Here is a 25,027-nt window from a genome sequence, read left to right as displayed (position 1 = left end):
TTTTTTTAATTAAGTGAATTTTATTATATAATACAGCAGTGAGCAGGTAAAAAGTTGGCATAAAAACTGAGTGGCAGAAGGTGGAGCACATGCTCCTTATTCCCGGCCAAGTTGCATTATAATAAAAGCCACCATGGGGGTTTACACCATAAGATAAAAATGGCCCTGATACAGCCAAACAAGCTTTGATGGATTTCCCTTCCCTACTTTCTCCACAGTTTTTTTTAAAAATAAAAGACATGTTGTCATTTGTGGCATTTTTTCAACATGCAAGGGAAGAGGGCAGGACAAGATGCCACATCCTTTTCCTCCACATCAGCTGGTCGCTTATCAAAAGGCTCCTTCAAGGAACTGCAGCATCCCATAAACCACAGACCTCCACAGCAGGCCACAAGAAAGGAAAAATAACATGTGCAAGGTGACATCATGATGCAACCTCCACCCTTAAACACTTGCATCCTGAGATCTGATGCAAATGCATAAGATGCAGTATTGCACAAGAATGTGTGTTTTGTCACTCCCCCCACCCCCCGCCATTGACACAGATGCTTGTGCTACTAAGTTCCTCAGAAATACTGACATCCCTTGCCCCCTCCCAGGAGAAAGACATATCCCTGCCCCACAGAGGAACCACTCAACCCATCAAAACTCAACCCTAAGCCAGTGTGCAAAGCTCCAAATGTTCCTAAGCTTTTTCATAGCATCTTTCTCATAGCTGGCTGGATCTTTGGGGAGTTGTGGTTTTTAGCAAAGTTTCAATGGTCATGGATTCTGCATTCCTACATGATTAAAAAAAAGAAGTGGGCTAAGGAGTTACTATTAATCCTCCTTGGTTACAACAGAATTAATTGGGGGGTTGAGATCATTAGGGCTTTCAGGTAGACCTGGAGCCAAGTGGTCACTGCTGTCCACAAATTAAATACCAGGATAAGAATGCCTAGAAGTTCCAAACAACCTTGGATGTGATTTGGCCACCTCTCACAAGGGTGGCTTTATGGTTTGGAAGAGCTGTAGGGCCAAGCAGCTCAACCCCTGCGCCCCCCTCCCGTACAACTGGACATAATGGTAAAGATATCAGAGGTGTGGTTCTACCACAGCCTGGTCTCCTGCTCCGAGGGCCTCACCAGCTGGTCTTGTGGATGGGGCTTAAGGCAGTGCCTCCTGTCAGAAGTGCTGGTGCTGCGGGGCTTAAAGTGGCCTGTGATGAGGTGGGAGCTAACACTCGGCTGCTTGTGCAGGAACAGAGGCCTGGCTCCTGAGATTGGGAGGAGCAGATCCATCCTGCTTCCCTCCTTCCTTATTTGCGTGTGGCTCTGATCTACGGGTGTGGTTTTTGGCAATGGTGCGTGGGCTCCCGGGATGAGGGGCAGAGCCCCTAAGGCACAGGTCTTTCCCATGCGTGGCAGTGGGCGTGGCTCGCTCAAAAGCCGACGGTGGGCCCTCCCCCTTTCCCATGCCAGCAGAAGGCGTGGCTTGGCCACAGCGGGGCCAGGGCCCCTCCCAGTCACCCAAAGAGCTTGATAAAGCAGGGGTGGCAGTACGGCTTCTCGTTCTGCTCCTTGAAGGTGCCCTTGTTGAGCTGCTTGAGACAGAAGGCGCAGACAAAATGCTCCGGGTGGAACTTCCGTGCCATGGCTGTGATGCAGCGGCCGGTGATGGGTTTCTCGCAGCCAGAACAGAGCGAGCCGCGTTGCTTGTGGTAATGGATTTCACAGAACGGGCGCCCGGCGTGCTCGAAGAAGCTGCCATTCACGAATGGGGTGTAGCATTCCTAGAATGGAGAACCAAGCAGGGAAGGTTAAAGAGGGTCACCCACAACCCCTTGGAGGTCTAGGAGGCTGAATTTCTCTCCAATGGCTTTCCTACGCTCCGGGCAAAATCACACACAATCCCGGCCCAGTGCACATGCTCATCCTACACATGCCTCTCCCCATCTGGGGTCTTCACATTTGTTGGCATACAACTCCTGCCATCTCCCCAGCCAGGAAGGCTAATAGAGTTTGAAGTCTGGCCCATCTGGGAGGCAGCAGTTGGGAAAGCTGTGCAATCTAGCCAGGACCAGTTCACAAATCCGTGGGATTTGACTGTCTCCAAGCAAGGTTTGAGCAGAAGTTGGTTTCAGGCTGAATATTTAGAAGATGAGCAATGCTGGAGTTTGTCAAGAATCTCTGGAGCCTGCCAGGTAGACCTGTGATGTCCTCATTTGTTTTCACTCGACTTAATGTTGCTTAGTAGACATCTTACTTGGTTTTCCTAACTTGGGCAGATCTTTCATTTTGTAAAAGAAAATTTCCTTGCCTTTTATGCTTCCTGAACTCAGCCTAGAAATCCCTACTAAGGTTCCACTTCCGCCTGATGGCATTTTTCCCCCCTAATTCGTGCCATACATTCTGGTTTAGCTTCTATTATTTTGGCTTTAAACAGTGGCAGCTGCAGGAAGGGGCCAAAAAAGGCAAGGTGGTGGAAGGGGCATTGCAGTGCATTGTGTTTCTTCATAAAATTAAACACAACCATGCTGGGTCATTTTCAGCAAGAGGGTCCGGCCTTCCATAAGACAGGGAGAGTCCCCCACCTCAAGTGGCAGAGCAGGAAGGGGGGTGGATCGCTGTCTCCCTCCTCCCCCTCCCACCCTGGCACAGATTCAGATATGCACCAACTCCCTTGCCCTGCAACCAGAGTTCTCCATCCCTACCAGCATGACCCAGTGCATCCAGGTAAGGCATTGGGCCCGCTCTCCAAAAACAGCTTTGCTAGCCTCCCTCTCTCTATGGCAAATGCCACGGGATGAATGTGGCTACTGCAGTTCCCCAGCTGACCCAATGGCACATTCTGAGGACATCTTCTGCACCTTGGCTCCGTTCCTTTCCAGCAACACACATGTTGTACTGTTAGCGCTGTTCTGCATCAGGCCAACCCCACATACAGGTGACTTGACTTACGACCACAGTTGGGACCAGGATTTCCATCATAAGTTGTTGCGGTCATAGGTTGAGTCACCACGTGACCAGACCCGATTTTACAACCACTTTTTATGGCAAATCATGGGTCATTAAGCGAATCCAGCTTCCCCAATGGGCGTTTTTTATTCTTCAATTTATTTATTCTTCACATTTCTATCACCGCCCATCTCTCCCAAAAAGGGGACTCTGGAAAACAGCAAAAAACGTTGCAAAACGTGATCATGTGACTGCAGGACGCTGCAACTGGTTGTAAATGCGAGCTGGTTGCAAGTGCCTGAAATACGATCATGTGACTGCAGGGGGGGCGACATTTTGTGACACTCAGAACTTTACAGACCATAAAGCACCCATTCCGAGGCCGTCAAAACTTCAGACCGTCATTAAACAAATGGTTGTAAATCAAGGACTACCTGTACTTGGCATTACGTATGAGAATCTAGGATCACAGCTGTTTCAAGGCTCAATCATTTAGTAGGTCCACATGTGCTTGGTCTCTGTCCCACTTTAACATGCATATGAACCCCAACATGAGGGTTCTTGAAGGTACTCAACCTACCACACTCCCCCTAATTTCATAGCTTCCTTCAATCGGCACAAAAGGATCGAGTTATTTTGCTAAGTTAAGAGAAAGAAATAAGGAAAATCCTAAATTGCTTTCAGGAGCTAGTTTGAAGAGGAGCAGTGATCGGTTGTCTTCTTTGTCTTGCAAATGCAAATGGGGGCGATGATACAACCATTATTCTTCTCCCCATCACCTTTCCAAGGAAGAGCCACAGGTAGAAATAGCAACAATTCTTCCCCCCAGAGAGTTTCCCCATCAGCTGTAGCCAAGGCAAAATTAAAACTAAAGCAGTAAGACTGAGAGGGAACGGCAGCCTAGCGGTTCTATTTTGAGCTCGAGAACTCAAGGTGACCACATCTTCTTCAGAAAAGCCATTTCTCTTCCCTGGCTTTCTGGCCCTCCCATCAAGACCACCCACAACCCAGCCCTGGCCCAGAGCTCGCGCTTACCCTGCAAACAAAACATTCTGGGTGCCACAGGGCGTTTAGAGCCGAGATGTAGTTCTCCAAGATGGCCTGGCTGCACCCTTGACAGCGGGTGGAGAAGAGCTCGTAAAAGTCCTGGCGGCAATACTGCTTCCCATCTTTCTCATGAAAGCCTGCAGGGGGCGACAGAGAGTCGGCGTGGAAGGGACCAAAACTGATGCAGCTCAGTGGCCACACAGGGTGAACCACAGTATCCCAAGAGATCCAGCTCCTGACCAGGCCCGATCCAGATTTCTTTTCCAATGCTGTCATCAGGATCGGGAACCTGTGGAGCTTTAGTTAAGGGCAGTACAACCTTCTCCAACCTGGGGCCCTCCAGATGAGCTGGCCCTCAAGCCATGTGACATGCAGCAGCCTGTTGGGTAGGGACAACAGGAAGTGAAGTTCAAAAGTTTTGAGGAGCCACTGATTGGGAAGACTAGAGGCCAACAAGGACCATTTTCATAGTTCCCAGAGCAGTGTTTCTCAGCCTTGGCAACTTTAAGACGTGTGGACTTCAACTCCCAGAATTCCCCAGCCAGCATGCTGGCTGGGGAATTCTGGGAGTTGAAGTCCACACGTCTTAAAGTTGCCAAGGTTGAGAAACACTGTCCCAGAGCCATTTAAGACCATACAACATAATTCATTTTTATTTTATTTATCAAATTTCATCACCGCCCATTTCCCTCAAAAGAGGGACTCTGGGTGGTTTATTACAGTTTATAATGGTGTTTAATGGCACATTTTTGTGAGTGTAAAATGACTACAAACCTTTTGTGCCCAAACTTTCTCCATGGCATCTCTGCCATTCTCCCTATAGCCTTTGGAAGCAGAAATGAATAGGCGGCCTCTGGTGCAAAAAAGACACTTGCCCATGATTTAGTAGACACGCTCACCTTCTCTTTAGAAAGTCCACCTTGTCTTTAACTCTCAGAGCAGAGAGAGAGCAGACGCTACCTTATGTCAAGTAACACGTCATAATAACCTGCGTGGTGTCTTTACTTACACTGACCGCCAAAAGGCACCGTGTGACGGCTTCAGCCTATCTTGGGACCCATCAGATGTATGTAACTCACGCGAGTTCAATTCCCAGCAGAAAGTTTGAACCCCATTGAAAGATCTGGCTATGTACGTCTGAAGAGTCCCAAACAGGATGAAACTGTTAAAAGTAAAAATCCCGCCCTGCCAGCTGTTTACTGACCTTCCTCTCCAAAGGGCCGCCCACACTTGACGCAACAGAAGTGCTCCGGGTGCCAATTCTTATCCAGCGCAGTCACCATTTTCTGAACGGACCATGGGGATGCCGGAGGAGGGAGGGAAAAAAAAAACCTTGCCGAAAATGCATTAAATATGGTATCGCTACTCTGCACTTCCCAGCCTTTCTCAGGTTGTTGTTGTTTATTCGTTTAGTCACTTCCAACTCTTTGTGACTTCATGGACCAGCCCACGCCAGAACTTCCTGTCAGTTGTCAACACCCCCAGCTCCCCCGGGGACGAGTCCATCACCTCTAGAATATCTATCCATCTTGCCCTTGGTCGGCCCCTCTTCCTTTTGCCTTCCACTCTCCCTAGCATCAGCAACCTTTCTCAGGTTACACAGCCTTTTTTCCAGCCTCCCACATTTAGCTCATTCCTGTTGTATATAACCGCCCAGAGCCCCCTCTCTGGGGGGAGATGGGCGGTAATAGAAATTTGAATAATAAATAAAATAAAATAACTCAGTGCAGAATATGCTGAAACTGCAAGCTATTCTGTCCCGCTGAAGGCTTGCATGGCATCAAATTCAATCTTAGATGCTGCGAACATTATCTCGCTTTTTGACATGTCACAACTTTGGGTTATCGGGCATGGGCCCACTGTGAATCTTCCAGCAAATATTTAATTGTAACCCTATTGCTCAGATACCACCTTCAGCAAATTGTTTCACTGACTATATAATCTGCACTGTAGTATAGTAAAAACAAAACCACACATTGGTGAATGTATTTAGTAAACCACAGATGACTACGTTTCAAAGAATTAGGACAGGGCATGGGAAAGGTTCCCAGCTTCAGCTTCTATTACTAGGTGAAAGGAAGACATAAAACCCATAAAAATATAATCAAACTGGTTAGCGATTCAGCCAAATAGCACTATTATAAAACGTCATATTTCCCGTCCTGCACTAGGCTTTCAAAATATTCCTTGCAAATGTGTTGGTACTGTGATTCACAAAAATCTAAGCCAAATTACGCCAAGGGGTATGTGTGTGTTGGGGCTTCTGGAACTGACAGCTGTGATCCACTGTGCTACAATGCAATCTGAAGTGCTGCATTCTGGTTAGCATGTGGATGGGGCACCACCAGGAAATCCCACAGATGTAGACTAGACTGGGAAGTTAAAAAAACATATGGGAAAAAGACACTGGCAAACCACTTCCATACTGCTGCCAAGGGAACTACAAGGATATCCACATAGTGGTCACTAAGACCCAAGCTAGCTTGGAGGGAGTCTCAGTCCTTAAACCCTGGAAATCACCATGGGGACATTCTTGTACCACCCACGTTGTACTACGATTCAGGCACTGCCAAGATGCTATCAGCTCCCCCTGCAAACAACCGACCATGACCCCAGTTTGATTTCTAACCCTATCATAGCACAAAAGGCAGAAAAGGCCGTTTTAATAGCTCTGTGGTCTGAAATGAAAAGGGAAACTGCACTGCTGACATCCCCCCCACTATCCAGCCCTCGGGCTATTGACAGGAAAAGCAAATTAACAAATCCCAGAACTCGCATTCAGAACCAGACTCTCCCCAAAGCCACACAGATCACACAGAACTCACTCAAGGCTGCATCATTTCCAGGCAGAAGGAAAAAACTCACATCCAGGATGGGTTCATTGCAGAATCCGCAGCGGGGAGAGAAGAGCTGGAAGTAATCTCTCTCGCAGTAAGGGGAGCCGTCCTTCTCAAAAAAATTGCTGCCCCCCATCTCCTTCTGGCAGTAGGTGCAGACAAAGTGCTCTGGGTGCCAGGTACTCCCCAACGCGGTCACCACCTGCACCAGGAAACATGGAAAAAGGCAGGCCACGTTAGCTACCTGCGCATCGGCCACTGGGTAGCGACACTACGAAACAGCCTCCGCTCCCAGATGTGCCTTGCTCCTCTGTTCTTGCACCAGCTGCAGTTGAACAATGCTTAACCCAGTCCCTGAATCAACCCATTTCCTGGATTCATACAAGGCACTGACCCTTAAAGTAGCCAAACGGGCTGGGCTTGCACAACACCAAGGATGAAGATTTAAAAAAGAAAAAAAACTAACTAAAATGAGCACTAACCAAGCTTGGCCTTTTGTGCAAATCCAGCTGTTAATGGGCTCAAGGATGGCTTAGCCAAGCCCTGCTAACTCCATCTCCTTGGCCGGTGTGCTAGAGCTCTGAAGTGCCTGGGAGGGTTCAAACCAGGGCACTTGGCAGCTATAAACCTAAAACTAGGCTTAAACCAAGCCTAAACCCAAGATTAAGCCTAAACCTGAGTTACAGCAATAGAAAGGGTCAGCAGTTTCTGGGTGCCCTCCATGATGATTCAGAATGACAGGGAAGATGGAGAAGGAGTTAAATATTCCTAAGAAGGGGGAAAGCTTGGCAGAGAAGTGCCTTCCTAATTCCAAATGTGATGTTTATTCATCCCGACTTCCCTGCTTGCAGCCACCAGATCCACCCAGATATCTGACCCACATACAAGGCGGCGCTGACCTGCCCAGCAATGGGTTTCTGGCAGGAAGCACACAGCCCCTTGGCTGTGGTGGAAATGCCTTGGCGGCTGAGATCCGATTCCAGCATCACAAGCATGCTGTCCAGATTCCCACTTGGCTGGCCCGGGGACGTCTGGGGTGGCACAGAAGTGGGACCTGGGCAGACAGATGACACCACGGGCTGCTGCACTGAGGACACCTGGGCAGGAGCAGGTGCTGGTGAAACGGTGGTGGTGGTGGTGCTGGTGGTGGCAGAGACTCCTGGAAGCTGAAGCATTAGGAAACGTCAGGTAGTTAAGAGTCATGTATGAAGAGCACTGAATAGCATTTTGCAGCACGAAGACAACAAGCCAATCTGCGGAAACCCAGCTGCTATTTCTTTTCTTTGGGCAAGGCTTCAGGGCCAATCTAGAAGAGACTTTTATTAATAGAGCTGCTTCCTTCTGTGCTACGTGAAAAGGACGCGGTGTGGATTTGCAATATGCTCCCATCAAATACAGTTAGCATATTACAACTTTCGGTATGGGAATGTCGCAATATGCTCTGATCCGATAAAGTTAGGACAGTGGTCAGCATAGCTGGAAAAGAAAACGGTAGGAGCATCTCATACGTCTGAGTAAATTCATGGCTCAGCAGTCAGCCAGAGGATCTTCAAGCATTTAAAAAAAAAGAACTTTTGCACAGTTCCACTCCAGGGGAAAAGATTCTGAGCACATCGAGAGCCATTTCATTCTGAAGAGGCAGCTGGAAATAGGCTTGATGCAGGGGGGTGTGCATACATGCATACACAAACAGAGAGAGAGAGAGAGAGGTTGATTATCATATAATCCAGTGTTTCTCAGCCTTGGCAACTTTAAGATGGGTGGACTTCAACTCCCAGAATTCCCCAGCCAGCATGGCTGGCTGGGGGATTCTGGAAGTTGAAGTCCACCCATCTTAAAGTTGCCAAGGCTGAGAAACACTGGTATAATTCAACCTATGCTATTTATTTTAATTTAGGCAAACCTGATCTTTTTACCCTATCTGTAGAAATCACTGGGGGGGTGGGGGTGGGAAACAATAAGGATTGAGAGAATCTCCTCTCCCATAAGTTCTATTTGTATGGAAACATATACATACCCGCACACACAAAATCATGTACACACAGCTTCTGTAGTTTATCAGACTCTTCTGCCTTTCCCTGCAACTATAAGGACCAGGGACCTAATTTTTAAAAAGGAAGTCCGTAGTTTGCAGAATGCTTCATCTGGCACTCAAATGTCCACACCAGTGTTTCTCAACTTTGGCAACTGGGGCTGGCTGGGGAATTCTGGGAGTTGAAGTTGAAGTCCACCCATCTTAAAGTTGCCAAGGTTGAGAAACACTGGTCTACACTTACATGCACGATCCTGTTGTCAAACCGCAAACAGTCCTGAAAACGATTGGGTCCCCTTCACCTTCAGCCTGAGGTCGACCTGATGAGCATGCTTACATTGCTCTGGACGCGGAAATCCGACAGGGAAGCCATAAGCTTGTCCAGCTCCAGAGTTGCTGAGGTGGCAGATGGCTTGGCAGACGGCGAAGTTGTTGACCTGGGGTAAGATCAGCCATGAAAAGGTGGGAAGGGAACGTGGAGGACGGTTCTCCCAATTGTAGCGTGATGCTCAGATACTCTAGGCCTGGTTCTCCTGGAGTAACAGCATCTCCGGTTCAGGCGCTGGAGGTGGGGGTTACATATCCACATCCTCACTCTGATAACCAGCTGCAAGCCCCAGATGGTTTCTGAACCTTGAGAACCTCTCTGATGGAGAAGCTCCAACTTTGCAGCTTTTCCTCCTATTTCTATGGTAGAAGATCTGCCCTTGAAAAATTATCCCTTTTTTATAACTCTCAAAGAGAGAATACCTCGAATGAGTTGGGTATGGCAATATCTCCACTTCAGCAGTGGATATTTTACTCTCTTGATTTTCCAGGCCAGTGTTTCTCAACCTTGGCCACTTTAAGATGGGTGGACTCCAACTCCCAGAATTCCCCAGCCAGCATGCTGGCTGGGGAATTCTGGGAGTTGGAGTCCACCCATCTTAAAGTGGCCAAGGCTGAGAAACACTGCTCTAGGCTGTAAAATGGGAAATACTAATTACCTATCCTGACAGAGAACTTTAGTTAGTACTTGGATTTGGTGCATCAAAAAAAATATTTTTCCGACCTTTTTAGGAACAGTGGCAAACTCTATCTCAGCTTCTCCAATGTATGACATTGTATGACAACACACATCATCCCCAGCCAGCTAGACTCCTAAAGAATGTAAACTCTTTTATTGTTGGGGCAAAAGGGATGCATGTAACAAATCTTTCTTCTCCAGACCTCAACATGCAGCTATTTCTGGAAATAAAAGAGCCTTGATTTGCAATTGATCTCCTTTGCTAACCCAACAAGCACCCACTTACCGGGATAGAGAAGTACCGTCTGTTGAATCATCTGGTCTATCTTTGTCCTTGTCTGCAGCAGGACTTTTGCTGGATGGGAATTGGGACATTATTTCATCTGGGGATGAAAAGAAGTCCAAGAGAATTGGGGAAACAGAGAGAAAGAGAGAGAGGGAGAGAGAGAAGAAGAGGAGGAGGAGGAGGAAGAAGAAGACAATAACAAGTCTTTTAGTCATGTGCTGTTCCAAACCCCTGCCATCAGAGGGCAGCACTGCCACACTTCTAGGCAGGACAGAACACCTGGAGGACACACACACACAAACAAAGTGCATGGTCAAAAAGACCTATGGGGAGATTGGGCAGAGCGCATTCAAAGGAAGAAGCAATTACCTCCTGCTGTGTTGAACTTCCATTCCTAACTCACACCTGCCTCATTTTGGAAAGCAAGCACCATAGGAAGCCAGCAGAGGGAGGAATAAATAGAGCCCCAAAGACATAGAGGGGACTCTGTTCAAGAAAAGGGCAGCTGCCCCCAGGAGAGCCAGCCCTACCGTTAGACCGGCTTTGGAAGTAACAGGCTTCGACTGGGAAATGGAGCACTCTTGGGTGCTCTGCTTTATGCCAGCCCAAAACTATTTACAACAGTGTTTTTCAAACTTGGCAACTTTAAGATGGGTGGACTTCAACTTCCAGAATTCCCCAGCCAGCACCAAACACCCAGCATCTCAGACACCAAAGCAAAGAGCAGAGACTGGAGCCAGTTTTGACAGCACTTCCACTCAAGCCAACACTTCTATTAATGGGAGTTTGAGGACCACAGAGATTCATTTATGTAGTACTGAATGTTTGAGGACCTCTAGGTCTGTGTTTCTCAGCAGAAAGTTTGAACCCCATTGAAAGATCAAAGAACTTGAAGATGTGTGGACTTCAACTCCCAGAAATGTGTGGACTTCAACTCCCAGTAAGGCTGGCTGGGGAATTCTGGGAGTTGAAGTCCACACATCTTCAAGTTCCCAAGGTTGAGAAACACTGACCTAGGTTCAGATTGAAGGGGGGCAGAAAAGACCCTATTCAAATCCCCACTTGACCATACAGCTTACTGAAGCTCTCTCAGCCCAACCTACCCCACAGGGTTGTTGTGATAATCCCACCTGTACCAACTTGAGCATCAAAAGAAAAACAGAACATGCATATAATGGCTAAATTTTAAAAAATTGGGAGAGAAGGGTGCAAAACCAGGAAGAGATGACAAAAATACCAAGGAGGCAGGCACATTATCCCAAGTTTCTCTTGTGTCACAGCTAGTCCAGTCTCAGCTTCAGGACCTGAACCAACCCTGGAAGAAGATGCTCCCTCCCACAGACCTGAAGTTCTCCAGATGTATTGGACTACATCTCCTATAACTCATGCCCCATTGTTTTCCTAGGCTGGCCAGAAATTATGAGGTTGTAGCCCAGCACATCCGGAGGACACTAATCTAAGCAAAAGAGACCTGTAACGTAGGCTTTTAAAATCACTTTTCTGGACAATAGCAAACTTTGGCACTAAAAGCCATGATTTGTTTAGCTATGGTTTACTGAAAAATCACAGTGGGCTGGGTTCACACAAGACACCAAGCCATAAATCACTGTTTACAAATGACAATGGCTGGGTTCACGCATCATACCAAGCCAAAAACAACAAACGTTCTGGCTTGGGATGATGCAGAATCCAGTTTGATGCCCACTTCTGATCATGCAAGGGAAGATAAGGGAAAGAGGCTTCCAGGGAAGTTGGCAGGACCAAAAAGTGCCCCTGTTGTTGGTCTGCAGCATCTAATTCTCAGAGGTAAAATGCCTCTGTCCATGGAGGTTCTGTTTTAAAGTCAGTGGCCCACAGCTCCTCTATAACCAGAGCAATTTTTTCTTAAGCCATCTATGCTAGTGAATTCTACGTGCCAGCAGAAATGTATGTATGGGTACCTAACAAAGTAACGACTCTGAGGCCCAGCATTTCTGCATGTGAAGGACGATCCAAAGCACCATGCCCCCCCACCCCCCCACCCACTCCCCGTACCGGTAATGTTGAACTGGGTTGCGTTCAGTTCTTGAAGAAGCCGATCCAGTTCGCAAAGTCCGGCTCCAAGCACCCCACTGGAGGAGGAGAACGGCGGAGGGGCCCCTTCCTTCGGCTTGGGCGAGAGAGGCTTGCAGACCGTACTAAAGGGGGAGGCCAAAGGGGAGAGGATGAGCGCCTGCAGAGGGCTTCGGGGCAGCCCCTCCAAGCGGGGAGCATTTGCGGGGAGGAGGGAGGGGACACTGAATTCATGCCACACCCCAAAGAGACCGATGCAGCCACGCCTGCCCCTTCAGAAAGATGGAGAGCACAGGGTGGCAGCTATTTATAGGATCCCTCCGCTTAATGGAAGCTCTGGACTGAGGCCAGGGGATCTGGGCAGAGCTCCCAGGAAGCCAAACGCCTCCAGAATCCTCTCTCTTCCCCCCACTCTTCCTCCACCCCCTGGTAATTGCTGCCCCCAAATCCAGCCAGTTTAAGAGCCAGTCTGGGGGACTGCACACTCTCCTCCATCAGATACGAAGCTTCTGCGATGCTAAGAGGGCAGAGGAATGTTACCAGCTGTGATTCTGCCACCCAACAGCTGCCCTCGTAGCAGAAACAGCAGCCGCTTATGCTGCTTTCATCAGGGGCGGCGCAAAGCTTAAAAACATAGCCTGCCTTCCTTATGGAAGCAGACCAGTTCTGTGGAACACTGGGGTGACTTCAGACTTCTGCCTCTTCCGCACAGCACCTCCTCCTCTTTTCCTCCCCATGTAGGTTTCCTGGTCTTCTCTATCCTTTTCACCCCCTAACCTCCACCAGATGGTTTTCCTTAGTATAGAAAAATAAAGGATCCCTTTTAACAAGCTTGATCCCTGGAGACGCCCTAGTGATCTTGGCAACAGCATGCAAGTGGTTTGTCAATGTCTTTTCCTTTTAGAAGTGTTTTTCAACTTCTAAATCTAGCTTAGAGCTTTGGGATTCCCTAGTGGTCTCCCATCCAAGTACTAATAAGTATACATAGAATTCCAAGGATTAGCCAAGGTCTGTTAGATGCAGTTATTTCTGTCCTTTTATATTTCAGGATCTTTTTCTGCAATGGTAAACAAAATAAAATCAAAAGAATGGTACCCACATACATTAAAGAAATCCAACCACACACCAAAACCTTCCCCGTTCACACAACACCCTATGGTTTACCTATACAGATGCTCCTTGTCACTCCCGCCTTGCAGGGTTGATGTTGGGATTGGATCTGCTGGCATGGCTGCTTTTCCAGCCTGAGACAGAGAGAAATGGGATGATGCAATTGATAAAGAAGAAGTAAGACCTGGAATATCATTGGACTCAGCAGGCAAATATGAATTTCAGCGTTATGGGCCTGAATAATGCAACTTCAAAGCAAAGAACAGCAGAAGACTTGGAAAATTGAAGTCCACACATCTTAAAGTTGCCCAGGTTGAAAAACATTGCTCTAAACCAATGTTTCTCAACCTTGGCAGCTAAGACGTGTGGACTTCAACTCCCAGAATTTCCCAGCCAGCATGGCTGGCTGGGGAATTCTGGGAGTTGAAGTCCACATGTCTTAAAATTGCGAAGGTTGAGAAATACTGCTCTAAACTCTCTGTTTTCTTCTCCTGAAATCTAAAGCTGGGTGGATCACACATCCAATGGTAGGCCTACAAAACCAGGGTGCCCCCTTAAGTGCAGCAGTGGACTCTATTCCATCAGCAGAATTGCCACAAGTCTATGATGTCACTATGATGTCACTGGGGCTTCTACCAGACACCAGTGAGAGCTGCAGTAAAATTCCAACCACTTCCCACATGTGCTCCAAGGACAGAACATTATATTCTTTCTCCTGGAGGCAGAAAACATCTGAAGTTGGCTCTTAAAGTTTTTGCAGGTTTATGTAAAAACCCATTTGACCATAAGTGGGCAACTGGACCAAAAATGTGTGTACGCACATTATTCAAAGGAAAATTGGGCTCAAATCCCATCTGGATCTGTTGAGGTGCAGACACCAACACCTAAATGGAGTTGTGTTCTCTCTATTTTGTTAGAGAAATTACCTTCTCTGGCTGGAAACTAATGAATACAATTAACGTGTCTCCTCCCCAATGAAGTCTTATATTTTTTGGAAACTGCTTGTGATGCTGTCCTTTACGGACAGACAAAAATACATTGCACTGAATAAACATTTTTTTTAAAAAGCCACTTGGGAGAAATAAGAAGGAATAAGATCGAAGGTTACTGAAATAGCTTTGAAGTCACTGACCACAATGTCTGTCAAATGAGTTGCAAAGACTAAGGCAAGCCCATCCGAACTGAGGGAGAATAAAAAAAACCCAAGATTCCCATTTCACATGCCTATTTGCAAAACCACAAATCTAATGTCTCTCTCCAACCTCACAGGATGGTTTTACACCTTATGTAAGCAGGAGCAGCTATTTATTTCTCCTGATATCATGATATCTGTGCTGATGGAGCTTTTAGCTAGAAAAGGATTAATGATACCTCAATGAAACCACGGTGACCATCTTTTCTTTTAATAGACCAGGGCTGAATGTCATGAAAAGACACTGCCGGTTGAAACGAAAACATGAAAAACTTTTTGCCACTTCATCTTCAGGCCTCAAAAAGCTTCACCAGTTGATTTCTGCCTTTGACGAAGTCATTTTAGGGGGATAAAGGCTTTCTTCCTAGGAAGACAGGCCAGCCCACTGCATTGCCAAACTAGGAGCAAGTTGCCAGCATAATGCTATTAATTCCAGCCATTGCTCCCAGAATTCATTTCACCCAGCACTTTAAGTGGCTAGCCTACTGTTTTTCAAACTTGGCAACTTTAAGATGGGTGGACTTCGACTCCCAGAATTCCCCAGCCAGAATGCTGGGGGGTGAACCATGCTGGCTGGGGAATTCTGGGAGTGAAGTCCACCCATCTTAAAGTTGCCAAAGCTGAAAAACACTGGGCTAGATTGAACAAGCAGTCATCTTCCGTTTTTTCCAGCCTACCTGTTGCTGAGAGTTGTAAGATGAAGTTGCCGGCTTGGAAACTGGAGCCCTGTCTTGGTTTAGGGCTCCCCCAGAATCGGTGAGTAGAACTGGGCGTTTGGAGATGTGGGAGGTGGTAGTCTCCAGATCAGCCAGGAGAGCATCTGCAGGGAAAGGGACCAGACAGCTGAGAATGGGACACAGGAAGAAACGGAGGCAGCAGGAAGGGAAGGCAGACCCAAATAATACAGGGAGAGAGCAGGGGACCGAAAAGTCTTGTGAACAGGAGAGGCAAAACACGGGGGAGGAAAGAGCAATGTTGCAGAGAGGTACAGGCCCTTCCCGTTCGCTGTTCTCATCCTAAAGCAGAAATTCAGGTGTCCTCATCCAGGCAACACCAAAGTGCTCCCACTGGGAAATAGGTGATTTTTTAAAAAAATATATTCTTTAAAAACCTTTCAGAAACACCAAAACTCCAGGTCTGGACTTCCACCCTATGATTACAATTGCATTTATTATGGGATCTCTTCCTCTTTTTTTCTTCTCCTTCTTCTTTGTTGTTTCGCTAATAGTCTTAGGTGTCTTTGTTGATCGGAAAGCCAGAAAATGAACCCAGCAAATAAGTAAATAATGCCCCCCACCCTGAACAAATGAATCTCAAAATGTCCCAGGCAATATAAAGACAAGACAGAGGGCGTAACAAAGCTAAAACAAATAAAGGTTTGTGTGAGCGTTCTTTCTTCCTCTAATCTCCTGAGGTTTAGGATGATTTTGGTGGGGCTTCCAACAAAAAGACAAATGCTTGACCTATCTGGCTACATCATGGTTCTTCAGATCTTGGTGGAATTTAGAAATGCTGTATCATTCTTCAGGCCCCCTGAAATCAATCAGTAATGGCTAATTAAAGCATAAAATGCAATTCTTCTGCATCAAAATCCACTTTCTGATGCAAGGTGTGTGGAAACTTGCAGAGTTTGGGCCTCACCAACTCCCTGGCCCCAAACCCCTTAACTTGAAGCAATAAACCAAAGAAGAGGCTTGTCCAAGTCACTAGTCCTCACACAATAGGAAATTCCACCATTGTGGTGCACCAGCCCCTTCCAGTGAGTCCTTTCTCAGAATCAGGAGTTGGGCCTCACTTTGCCATAAAATCCTGTTTTGAAACTAACATCAACTTTAGCCAGATTGATTGATTGATTGATTTTCTATCCCGCCTTTATTATTTTTATAAATAACTCACAGCGACGAACATATCTAATATTCCTTCCTCCTCCTATTTTCCCCACAACAACCCTGTGAGGTGAGTTGGGCTGAGAGATTGAGACTGACCCAAGGTCACCCAGCCAGCTTTCCTGCCTAAGGCGGGACTAGAACTCTCATACCACGCCTGATTGGCTCTTGGGCTAAGCGAGAGGGACTGGCCCAAGATCACCCAGCCAGCTTTCCTGCCTAAGGCGGGACTAGAACTCTCATACCACGCCTGATTGGCTCTTGGGCTAAGCGAGAGGGACTGGCCCAAGATCACCCAGCCGGCTTTCCTGCCTCAGGCGGAACTAGAATTCTCAGTCTCCTGGTTTCTAGCTGGAGCCTTAACCACTAGACCAAACTGGCTGTCTTATAAACAGTTATACTGTTCATAGTTCAGTATTGATCCACATGGGGACCAAATAAGAAAAACAAAGGCAAGGCTAGAAAGAGAGCCAGTGTGGTCTAGTGGTTAAAGCACCAGACTAGAAAACAGGAGAGTGTGAGTTCTAGTCCCACCATAGGTATGAAGCCAACTGGGTGACCTTAGTCCAGTCACTCTTTCTCAGCCCTAGGAAGCAGGAAAGGGCAAACCACTTCTGAAATCTCGCCAAGAAAGCTGCAGAGACTAGTCCAGACAGTTGCCAGGAGTCAATGCTGACTCAAAGGCAAAAAAAAAAAAAAGGCTAGAAATAAAAGGACAACAGGACAGGATGCCATAGGCCAGGAGAAAAGAACAGTTCTGGGTAACAACAGTGTCATAATTCTATTTGTGCCCAGGGCTTGTCAGCATTGCTTCTGAGCTCCAGGCTCGATTGGGATTGGTCCCTTGCACATGCTCAGAAACTCTCTCATTGCTTCATATTGACAACATGCCCTTGGTCTAAAAAGCCCAGGATATGTGACTCTGACATAATTTCCCCGTACACATTCGCTGTTCCATTTCTCTCTGTCTTTTCCTGCATCATCTTCAACCCTCCAAAGCACTCTCTGCTTTCCACACAATTAACCTTTTGTGCAAGACCCTTTTTTCCACCCGGAGCAAGTTCTACAGAGGCCCTTTTGACCCACCCAAATTCAACAGCCTGCAAGCTGGCTAGATCATAAGAGCTATCAGGAAGAACAGCAGCTGGCTTAAACAACTCCCAATGGCCCACAGGGTGGTGTTGGGGTGAAGGTGTTGGACAAGGAGAGGGGAGACCCCAGTTCGAATCCACCCTCAACCGTGGAAACTCACTCTCTCTGCCCAGCATTGCTGTCATGGGGATAAAATACAGCAAGATCTCCCTTTAAACCACACTGAGCCCTGGAAGCAAAGCTGTCCGCATTGGGGGGGGGTGTTTTAAAAAAATGCAAGTGTGATCAAAGCCCTGATCCTTTTTTAAAGTGTGCCACCCAGATGTAAAAAAAGGGGCAGAGGTTCAATTGCACATTCATCCCAGCCGTACTGACTTTTTTGACTCCACCTAGGGATCCTCCGGCCTTAGAGAAAAGGCATTTTTATTAAACAAACAAACAAACATTTATTTATTTATTTATTTATTTGCAGGGCTGATATGCCACTCCAGTCGAAGCTGTGCCTTACTTACATCAATCAGATTAAAAAGTATACAGCCTAAAACACAAATGGCCACCTCATGCAAAACACAGGGCCAGAGATAAATAAAATTATGTTTTCATTAATCTCCAAATTATAGGAAGGAGCAGCTCACATCTCCCTCTCCCCCCTCACCCACAAGGCCTGTTGCAGAAAACAGGTTTGGATGGCCTTCCTGAAACCCATCCAGAGATCTTCATCTTCCTCCCCCCATCCTCTTCGCACCACCCACTGCTCCCAGCGTTTGAGAACGTTAAAAGGAGGCAAACATTCTTTGAACTGGTCTGTAAGAACATGGCCATTTATGTTAAATAATCTGTCTATTGCATTTTCACCCAACCTCATGCAATTCTCTAGTTCAATGTTTGTCGATCCTGGCACCTTTACGTTTTGTGGACTTCAACTCCCAGAATTCCCCAGCCAGCCTTGCTGGCTAGGGAATTCTGGGAGTTGAAGTTCACACGACATAAAGGTACCAAGGCTGAGCAACACTGCTCTAGTTATTTAAAATAGATTTCTATTCGGCCTTCAACAGTGCAAAGCTCTGTCAAGGTCCCTCCCTGCCTAAAGCAGTGCACCTTTTAAACTAGGATGGCAGGGGTTTTTTTCGTTCTTAGCTTAGCCCTTCGTCTTGAGTGCACAAACACAATTCACATGTATCTCCATAACCACAATTCCAGCCTCAAGATGTCAGCATGTTTATCTCCACAGTATCTGAAGAAGCAAAGACAGCAAGTCGAGCTGCTTCCTTGAGGTTATCCAGCTGCCCCGTGGCTGAATCGGGGCAAAATCTGAATTATCCCTCAAGTTGCACAAGGAGGCACTGCTCTTCCAAAAAGCCCACCAAAAGCCCAGATTGGCAGAGGGCAGGTAAGGCTATCTATTTCTGTTGCAGAACATGCTGTCCTTTTAAATTTCAAGTTAGACTTTTCTCTAGATCTTTGCTGCTGTCCCTCCAGAGTTTTGCAAATCTGGTAGCCCTATGCCTGAAAGTATTGGACTAGAGCTTTCATAATTCCAGCCAGCAATTTTGGGAATTCTGGAGGCCCCAGACTAGGGAAGGCTCTATTCTACCAACTTTTAAACACTGCCAGCTAAAACATTTCCTCCAAGTTTCTCCATACCCCGGTTCCCTCTTCAGCGTGGGTCTACGGCTACCTCCAGCAGGATTGCGTTCAATCTTGGGTTTTGAGGGCAACCAATGGATTGCGGAGTCTTGACAAAAGGTCTTACCATTGGTAGAACTACCAATCCCACCACTCCTGACCACTGTCCATGCTAGTTGGGACAATGGGGGGTAGAAATGAAGCCCTTCCTGGAGGACCAGTCCCCTTGGTTACAGTTATCAGTCCAAATCATAACCAAAATATGTTTAACAAAAATGTGTGTATTTTAGATTTGTTATGGATTCCCCAGAGACTTTGGTCAGTGGGAAGAAAACCTATGAGCTGACACATCTGGTAATACTTGGTCCCAAAGGCCAGTTTGGGTATTTCCTCCGTGGTGCTTCTGCGATCTGGCTGAACTACCTTGTAAGCTCTATGGGAAGGACTGTGCCACCTTTGACTCCATGCAGACTGTGGCACACCCTGTGGATGCTGCTGAAGAAACGTTAGCAGCAGCTAACCGCACCAGAACAACACAGAAACGTGCTACTTTGAAGCATCTGGGCCGAACGGTCTTTTCAAATACCGTGTGCCAATTTTATTCATATTTCCCATCTTGTAATGTAATTCGTATGTGTGGCCCCTGATGTGTTTCACATATGCAAGTACATACACTTTCCCAGCAAACGTTTTACCTTCCTTCTTTAAGCAACTGACTCCTATTCAGAAGACCAAATTATTTCTAATTGTTCTTGATCCTTGGGGGAAATGTATTTATTTATATAATAAATTTATTTGGCCACCCATCTCATATACATGACTCTGGGGGGCTGACAATTAAAACAGAATAAAAACTACCAAAGTAATAAACATAAATAATTTAAAATAGCAGCTGAGAACACTCAGAGCATCCCACAATCAATATAAGCAAGAAACCGGCTCACCCAACTATCAGGACCCCAGGCTTGATGGCAAGACCAAGTTTTTAATGCAGTGTTTCTCAACTTCGGCCACTTTAAGACGGGTGGACTTCAGCTCCCAGAATTCCCTAGCCAGCGTGGCTTCCTGGGGAATTCTGGGAGTTGAAGTCCACCCATCTTAAAGTGGCCAAGGTTGAGAAACTCTGTTTTAATGCCTTGCAAAAGGCCAGCAGGGTCAGGGTAAATCTGATGGGGGCGGGGGGAATGCTGTTCCAAAGGGTGGATACCACGGCAGAAAAGAGTCTCTTCTATAATAAAGAGTCCAGTAAATCTCTGATCTCTTCTAATCTCCAAATGAGTAGGTCTCCCCAGACAAGATTTGGTCACCAATTCTGGTATCCAAAGATGTGTGTTTTTTGCATGTTCCCTTATGCAGAAATCCCTGGCCTCTCACATTTTTGTGGGTACGTCTCCCATCCCCCTGCATCCTCCCCTTGACCCGCAGCCCTCCACACCACAGCAAGAGACCTCCCTCCCGTGCGCATCTCTTCGCCAGCCAACATAGGTTCTCGTCCCCAGATTATCCCTGGACAGAAATGGAAGAGGGTGTCGGAAGGAGAGAGCTTTTGAAACCCTAATTAGAAGAAGGGAACATTTAACTGTTCTTCCAGCCGCTATCTGGGATGGAGAAGCATTAAAAAAAGAAAACGGGTGGGGGGGAGGAAAAGGGATGAAGAAAGGTCTTTCTCATTCCTGCTCCTTTTCATCTGATGTCACGGGGCAGAAATGCGTCTAGGAAGAAACCACAGAGGGAGAGGCAGGAATGTAATGCGCTAGAAGGGTGGGTAAGCCATGGAAAGGGGTGGGATAGGAGGGAAAGAGAAGTGAACAGGCCACCAGGACCTCCTTCAGAGCACAGAGCCTTCGCCCCAATGTCCCAGCCAGATGAGCCAATTGGAAGACCCTCACCAGAGCAGCTACAGGTAGTCCTTGCTTAATGACCACAACTGGGACCGGAATTTCGGTTGCCATGCAAAGCGATCATTAAGTGAATCCGGCCCAATTTCATGACCTTTTTTGCAGCGGCTGTTAAGCAAATGACCACGGTCATTAAGTGAACCACATGGTCGTTAAGTGAATCACACGGTTCCCCATTGATTTTTCTTGCTGAAAGCCAGCTGGGAAGGTCGAAAATGGCGATCACGTGACTGCAGGACAGTGACGGCTGTAAATGCGAACCGGTTGCCGAGCACCCAAATCATGATCAAGTGACCATGGGGACATTGTGACTGTTGTAAGTGCGAGGATGGGTCGTGAGTTGGTTTTTCAGCACCGCTGTAAGTCCAAACCACCACTAAACGAATGGTCATTAAGTAAGGACTACCCATACTTCATTCTAATTTCATTTCCTCCTCCTGTTATCCCACCCACCTTTCTACCCATCAACCCACCACTGCATCTCCACAACAGTCCTGCATGGTAGGCTGGGCTGGGAGCTAACAGCCAATCAAGATCACCATGTGGATTTCTGAGGCTGCTTTGGAAGAATTTCGCAAAAGATGATGGCCCAGCTCAGGACCCTGAGTCTGCTTCCTGTTCTGTAGAAGTGGTATTTTGCAAGTCCTTATGGGACACAACTTAGAGAAGGCAGATAGCAATGCAGAACTTTTTTCACTCAGGTTGGAATGGAGGTTAAATATGAAATATGTGCCCTTACTCACAAGCATGTGTTGAGGGATGGGGCAAGCAACCTCCACGTGACCCCAGCAACTGGACTGCTGGAGTCCCCCCTCCGTCCCCATTAAATGATGGCTTGAACTCCTACATACAAGAGCAGTGTATCTCAACCTTGGCCGCTTGAAGATGTGTGGACTTCAACTCCCAAAATTCCCCAGCCAGCCGGGGAATTCTGGGAGTTGAAGTCCACACACCTTCAAGCGGCCAAGGTTGAGATACACTGCTCAAGAGGATTCCCTGGGGCCTTTGGATCATTCAGACCAACAGCCAGAAAGTCTGTGTCTCGTTCCAGATAAAGACCATTGGAGGACGCCAGATATAAGCAAACCCACTCTCAGGAAGAAAGGGGCAGAGGGAAAAAGACAGGGATAAATGCTAGGAGTCCTCTTTTAGTGTTTGGCAGCTTCTGCCTTGGGTAGCCCTCCACAACCTGGCATTGCACAACCTCCACCCAGCTGGCTGGAGCTGATGGGCTTTGTAGTTTCTGCACAGGGCCAGACTGGGTAAGCCTAGCGTTGAGCTCCCTGGGTTCCAAGGCAATGGGAAAATGATTCAATATCAACAGCAGGCACAGTGGGGAGCCTTTTGCGGTGATCAGGACTCCTCATTCTTAATTCCGTCTCCTTTTTCCTGCTTTGCACACCAATATGCCAAGTGAGCAGAGGGAGGCCCTGATTTCTCCCAAGCAGTTGCAGGATGCAGGAGGACAGGGTGAGCTGCAAAGCAAGCTTGTCTAGCAGGCTGGTTCAGCAATTCCGCAAAGCCACAGGAATACGCTGAGAAATAGCATTCCTTCCTTCTCCAGATGGGAAGGGCTGAGGAAATGCACCCTCTCCCCACCCCACCAGCTACAAGGATGGGGGAGAGACTGGGAGAGGCCCTGGAGAAAGACAAGGGACCAGAAGAGGCAATGCGTGAGAATCTGCAATCAGGAAAGTTGGCAAAGCAGGACAGCCAATTCACATGTTATGGTTCCATCAGGGGTGTTAAGCTGATCCCTCAACATATAAAACCTGGACCCAAGTGAAAGGCAAACCTGGCTTTGCAAACGAGTGTCCAACGCAGCAGCAGACACAGTCCCATGTTCTCGTTGGAAACCAGACATGCCCCCCCGGCCCCCGCTTCCCTCCCAAGGGCAATTCCAGGGAGAAAGGGAGGTTGCCCTCGTGCAACACGTGAAAAAGTCCCAGAGGAAGGAGGGAAAGGGGAATTTTGCAAAGGGGTTGGAAAAGGGCGTGGGATAAAGTTCTGGAAAAAAAAAAGTTAGTGCCAAAATAAAAACGCTGCTGTGGCTGCGCAAGAACGCGATTAATAGAGAAAGGAAAAGAAGTGGAATTGGGGGAAAAGGCTGTGCAGCGCCGGCACCGGCCCCCCCCCCCGCCCCTCCCGGTAAATTAAAAGAAGGAAGAAAAGAGCGGAAAGAAAGTCGCCCGAAGGAGAGCTAAAAGGAAACAGAGCAATAGTCGAAGGCGGGAATGTTAAGAAGGCGGGGGGGCGGGGGAACAGCTAGAAGAACGAGAGCGCCGTCCGGGAAGAAAAGAAGGATGGTCAGTCATGGAAAGAAGGGAAGATCGACCGGGAAAACGAGCGAGCCAGCCCGGGGAGCGAAAGGGGCGAGGGGAAGAGGCGGGAGCCAGGGGTCCCCCGGCTCGCCGAGGCAGCTCGTCTTACCCAGATCGTCCATCACGGGCCGGCGCGGCTGGGTCTGGACTCCGGGCGGCGGTTCCCTGCTGGGCGGCCCCCGCCCCAGTGACGCGCCTTCCCGGAGCGCGGCTCCGCTCTCTTGCCGCGCCCGCCCGCCCGCCTGCCCGCTCTTTGCTGCGCCGCCGCCGCTGCTGCTGCTGCAGTTGCGGGTGACCATTTATGGCAAAGGGGATTCGCGCTTGGGCAGGAAGGATGGACGCGCCCCCGCCACGGACACAAACACACATGCACACGTCGCGCGTCGTGGCCTCACGTCCACTCCGTTTACCCTCGGCGGGGTGGGGGAGATAATTAAATAGGGGCAAGGAAGCATCAGACCAGCGAAATGGCCCCTCCCGCGTCCCCAGCCAGGACGCCCGGTCCCACTGAGGTTTTGGGGATGGGGGGGAGAGGAGTGGATCGTGAGTAGATTAGAGTTCTGGGAACCAGGATATTGGGACGAAGAACGAAGGCGCGTGGGAGAGAAGTCAGCTCTGTGAAAAGAACCCCGTGTCTAGCGAGAGGGGGATTCCCACGTGCTGTGGGGCCGAGAAGCGAGAACCGCCGGGAGTTCCAGGAAAAGACGCGACTTTTTCGGCTTCCTGTTCCAAAAGTCTAGCCCTCTTCTGTGAGTGAAGAAAGGGATCCTCGACGCCCTTCGGGTTGGTTAGAGAGCCTAGCACAGTGTGGCTATATTAACACGGATCGGTAGCAACGACCCAGAGAGTGCAGAGTTTTAGAGAAGGAGAAGCGATTAAACCTTTCCGCACCTTTCCTGGGTGTTACTCCAACTGACGACGCACAATTTAAAATCAAAAGAGGGTTCCGAGTTCCGTGGAGAAAGCGCGGGAGGGCTAGATGCGTTCAACATTCGTGCAGTTCTCATTCTTTCCTCCCCACACTTTTTGAGGTTTATGCACCCAGGGAGAAATAGGGCACCCACAAGGTAGCTCACTTTGGTCACTTCTATACTGTCACATCTCTGTGGCTGGTCACGTATTCTAGATGCCAAAAATGAGGAGAGAGGTCTGTAGTTTTGCAGTTAAGGGGTGGCCACAGTCTTTGTAGACAGCAATGCTTTTGGCTGAGACGCAGCTGAGAATGACCGGGAGAATTTAGGCTCTGGACCAGTGTTTCTCAACGTTGGCAAGTTTAAGATGGGTAGACTTCAACTCCCAGAATTCCCCAGCCAGCAATTCCCCTTGCTGGCTGGGGAATTCTGGGAGTTGAAGTCTACCCATCTTAAACTAGCCAACGTTGAGAAACACTGCACTGGACAATTGAAATGATTTGACTCAGAGGATGTTTTTGGAGAAGAAAGGCAAGGGGGATCTGAACAAATGTTGGAGAATGAAAGAGGAGAGAAAGAATCTGTGAATGTTAGATCCAGCCCAGAGGAGGAATGAGTTGGGCATAGCAATAGGAAGGCATTTGAACACTTTGAGGGAAAACAAAGCTGGATTTTCCCATTATTTTGACTCTCCCCACCATGGTTTTAGCAAGAGGGAAACTGAGAAAAGCCAAGTTGGTGAAATTGTGTCAGCGGGATCTAGTAGCATAGTTAGCTGTGGGAGCCTTGAGGCAA

The 25,027-nt window shown here is 47.9% G+C and overlaps 1 protein-coding gene across 1 annotated transcript; it reads right to left on the bottom strand.

The window, feature by feature from the left end:
- TGFB1I1 (transforming growth factor beta 1 induced transcript 1) lies at window positions 1–23,620 on the bottom strand. The gene is made up of 11 exons (XM_063302491.1): window positions 23,431–23,620; window positions 15,176–15,318; window positions 13,361–13,440; window positions 12,179–12,321; window positions 10,145–10,241; window positions 9,190–9,289; window positions 7,720–7,986; window positions 6,849–7,022; window positions 5,188–5,269; window positions 3,972–4,120; window positions 1–1,771 (listed from the first exon to the last, which is right to left on the bottom strand). Exons 1-11 carry the CDS (start codon window positions 23,618–23,620, stop codon window positions 1,505–1,507), a joined length of 1,692 nt encoding a protein of 563 aa, XP_063158561.1. The 3' UTR covers window positions 1–1,504.
- Between the last annotated feature and the right edge of the window lie 1,407 nt (window positions 23,621–25,027).

The sequence above is a fragment of the Candoia aspera genome, chromosome 4, assembly GCF_035149785.1.
Source record: "Candoia aspera isolate rCanAsp1 chromosome 4, rCanAsp1.hap2, whole genome shotgun sequence".
NCBI classification, from domain to species: domain Eukaryota; kingdom Metazoa; phylum Chordata; class Lepidosauria; order Squamata; family Boidae; genus Candoia; species Candoia aspera.
This window is presented reverse-complemented; position numbering and strand designations above follow the sequence as displayed.

Coding starts and splice junctions, on each gene's coding strand:
- TGFB1I1 (XM_063302491.1), bottom strand. CDS start 23,620: ATGGTCACCCGCAACTGCAGCAGCAGCAGCGGCGGCGGCGCAGCAAAG. Junction 13,441..15,175: donor CTTACAACTCTCAGCAACAG/GTAGGCTGGAAA, acceptor TCTCTGTCTCAG/GCTGGAAAAGCAGCCATGCC. Junction 7,987..9,189: donor ATTTCCGCGTCCAGAGCAAT/GTAAGCATGCTC, acceptor CTAATGCTTCAG/CTTCCAGGAGTCTCTGCCAC.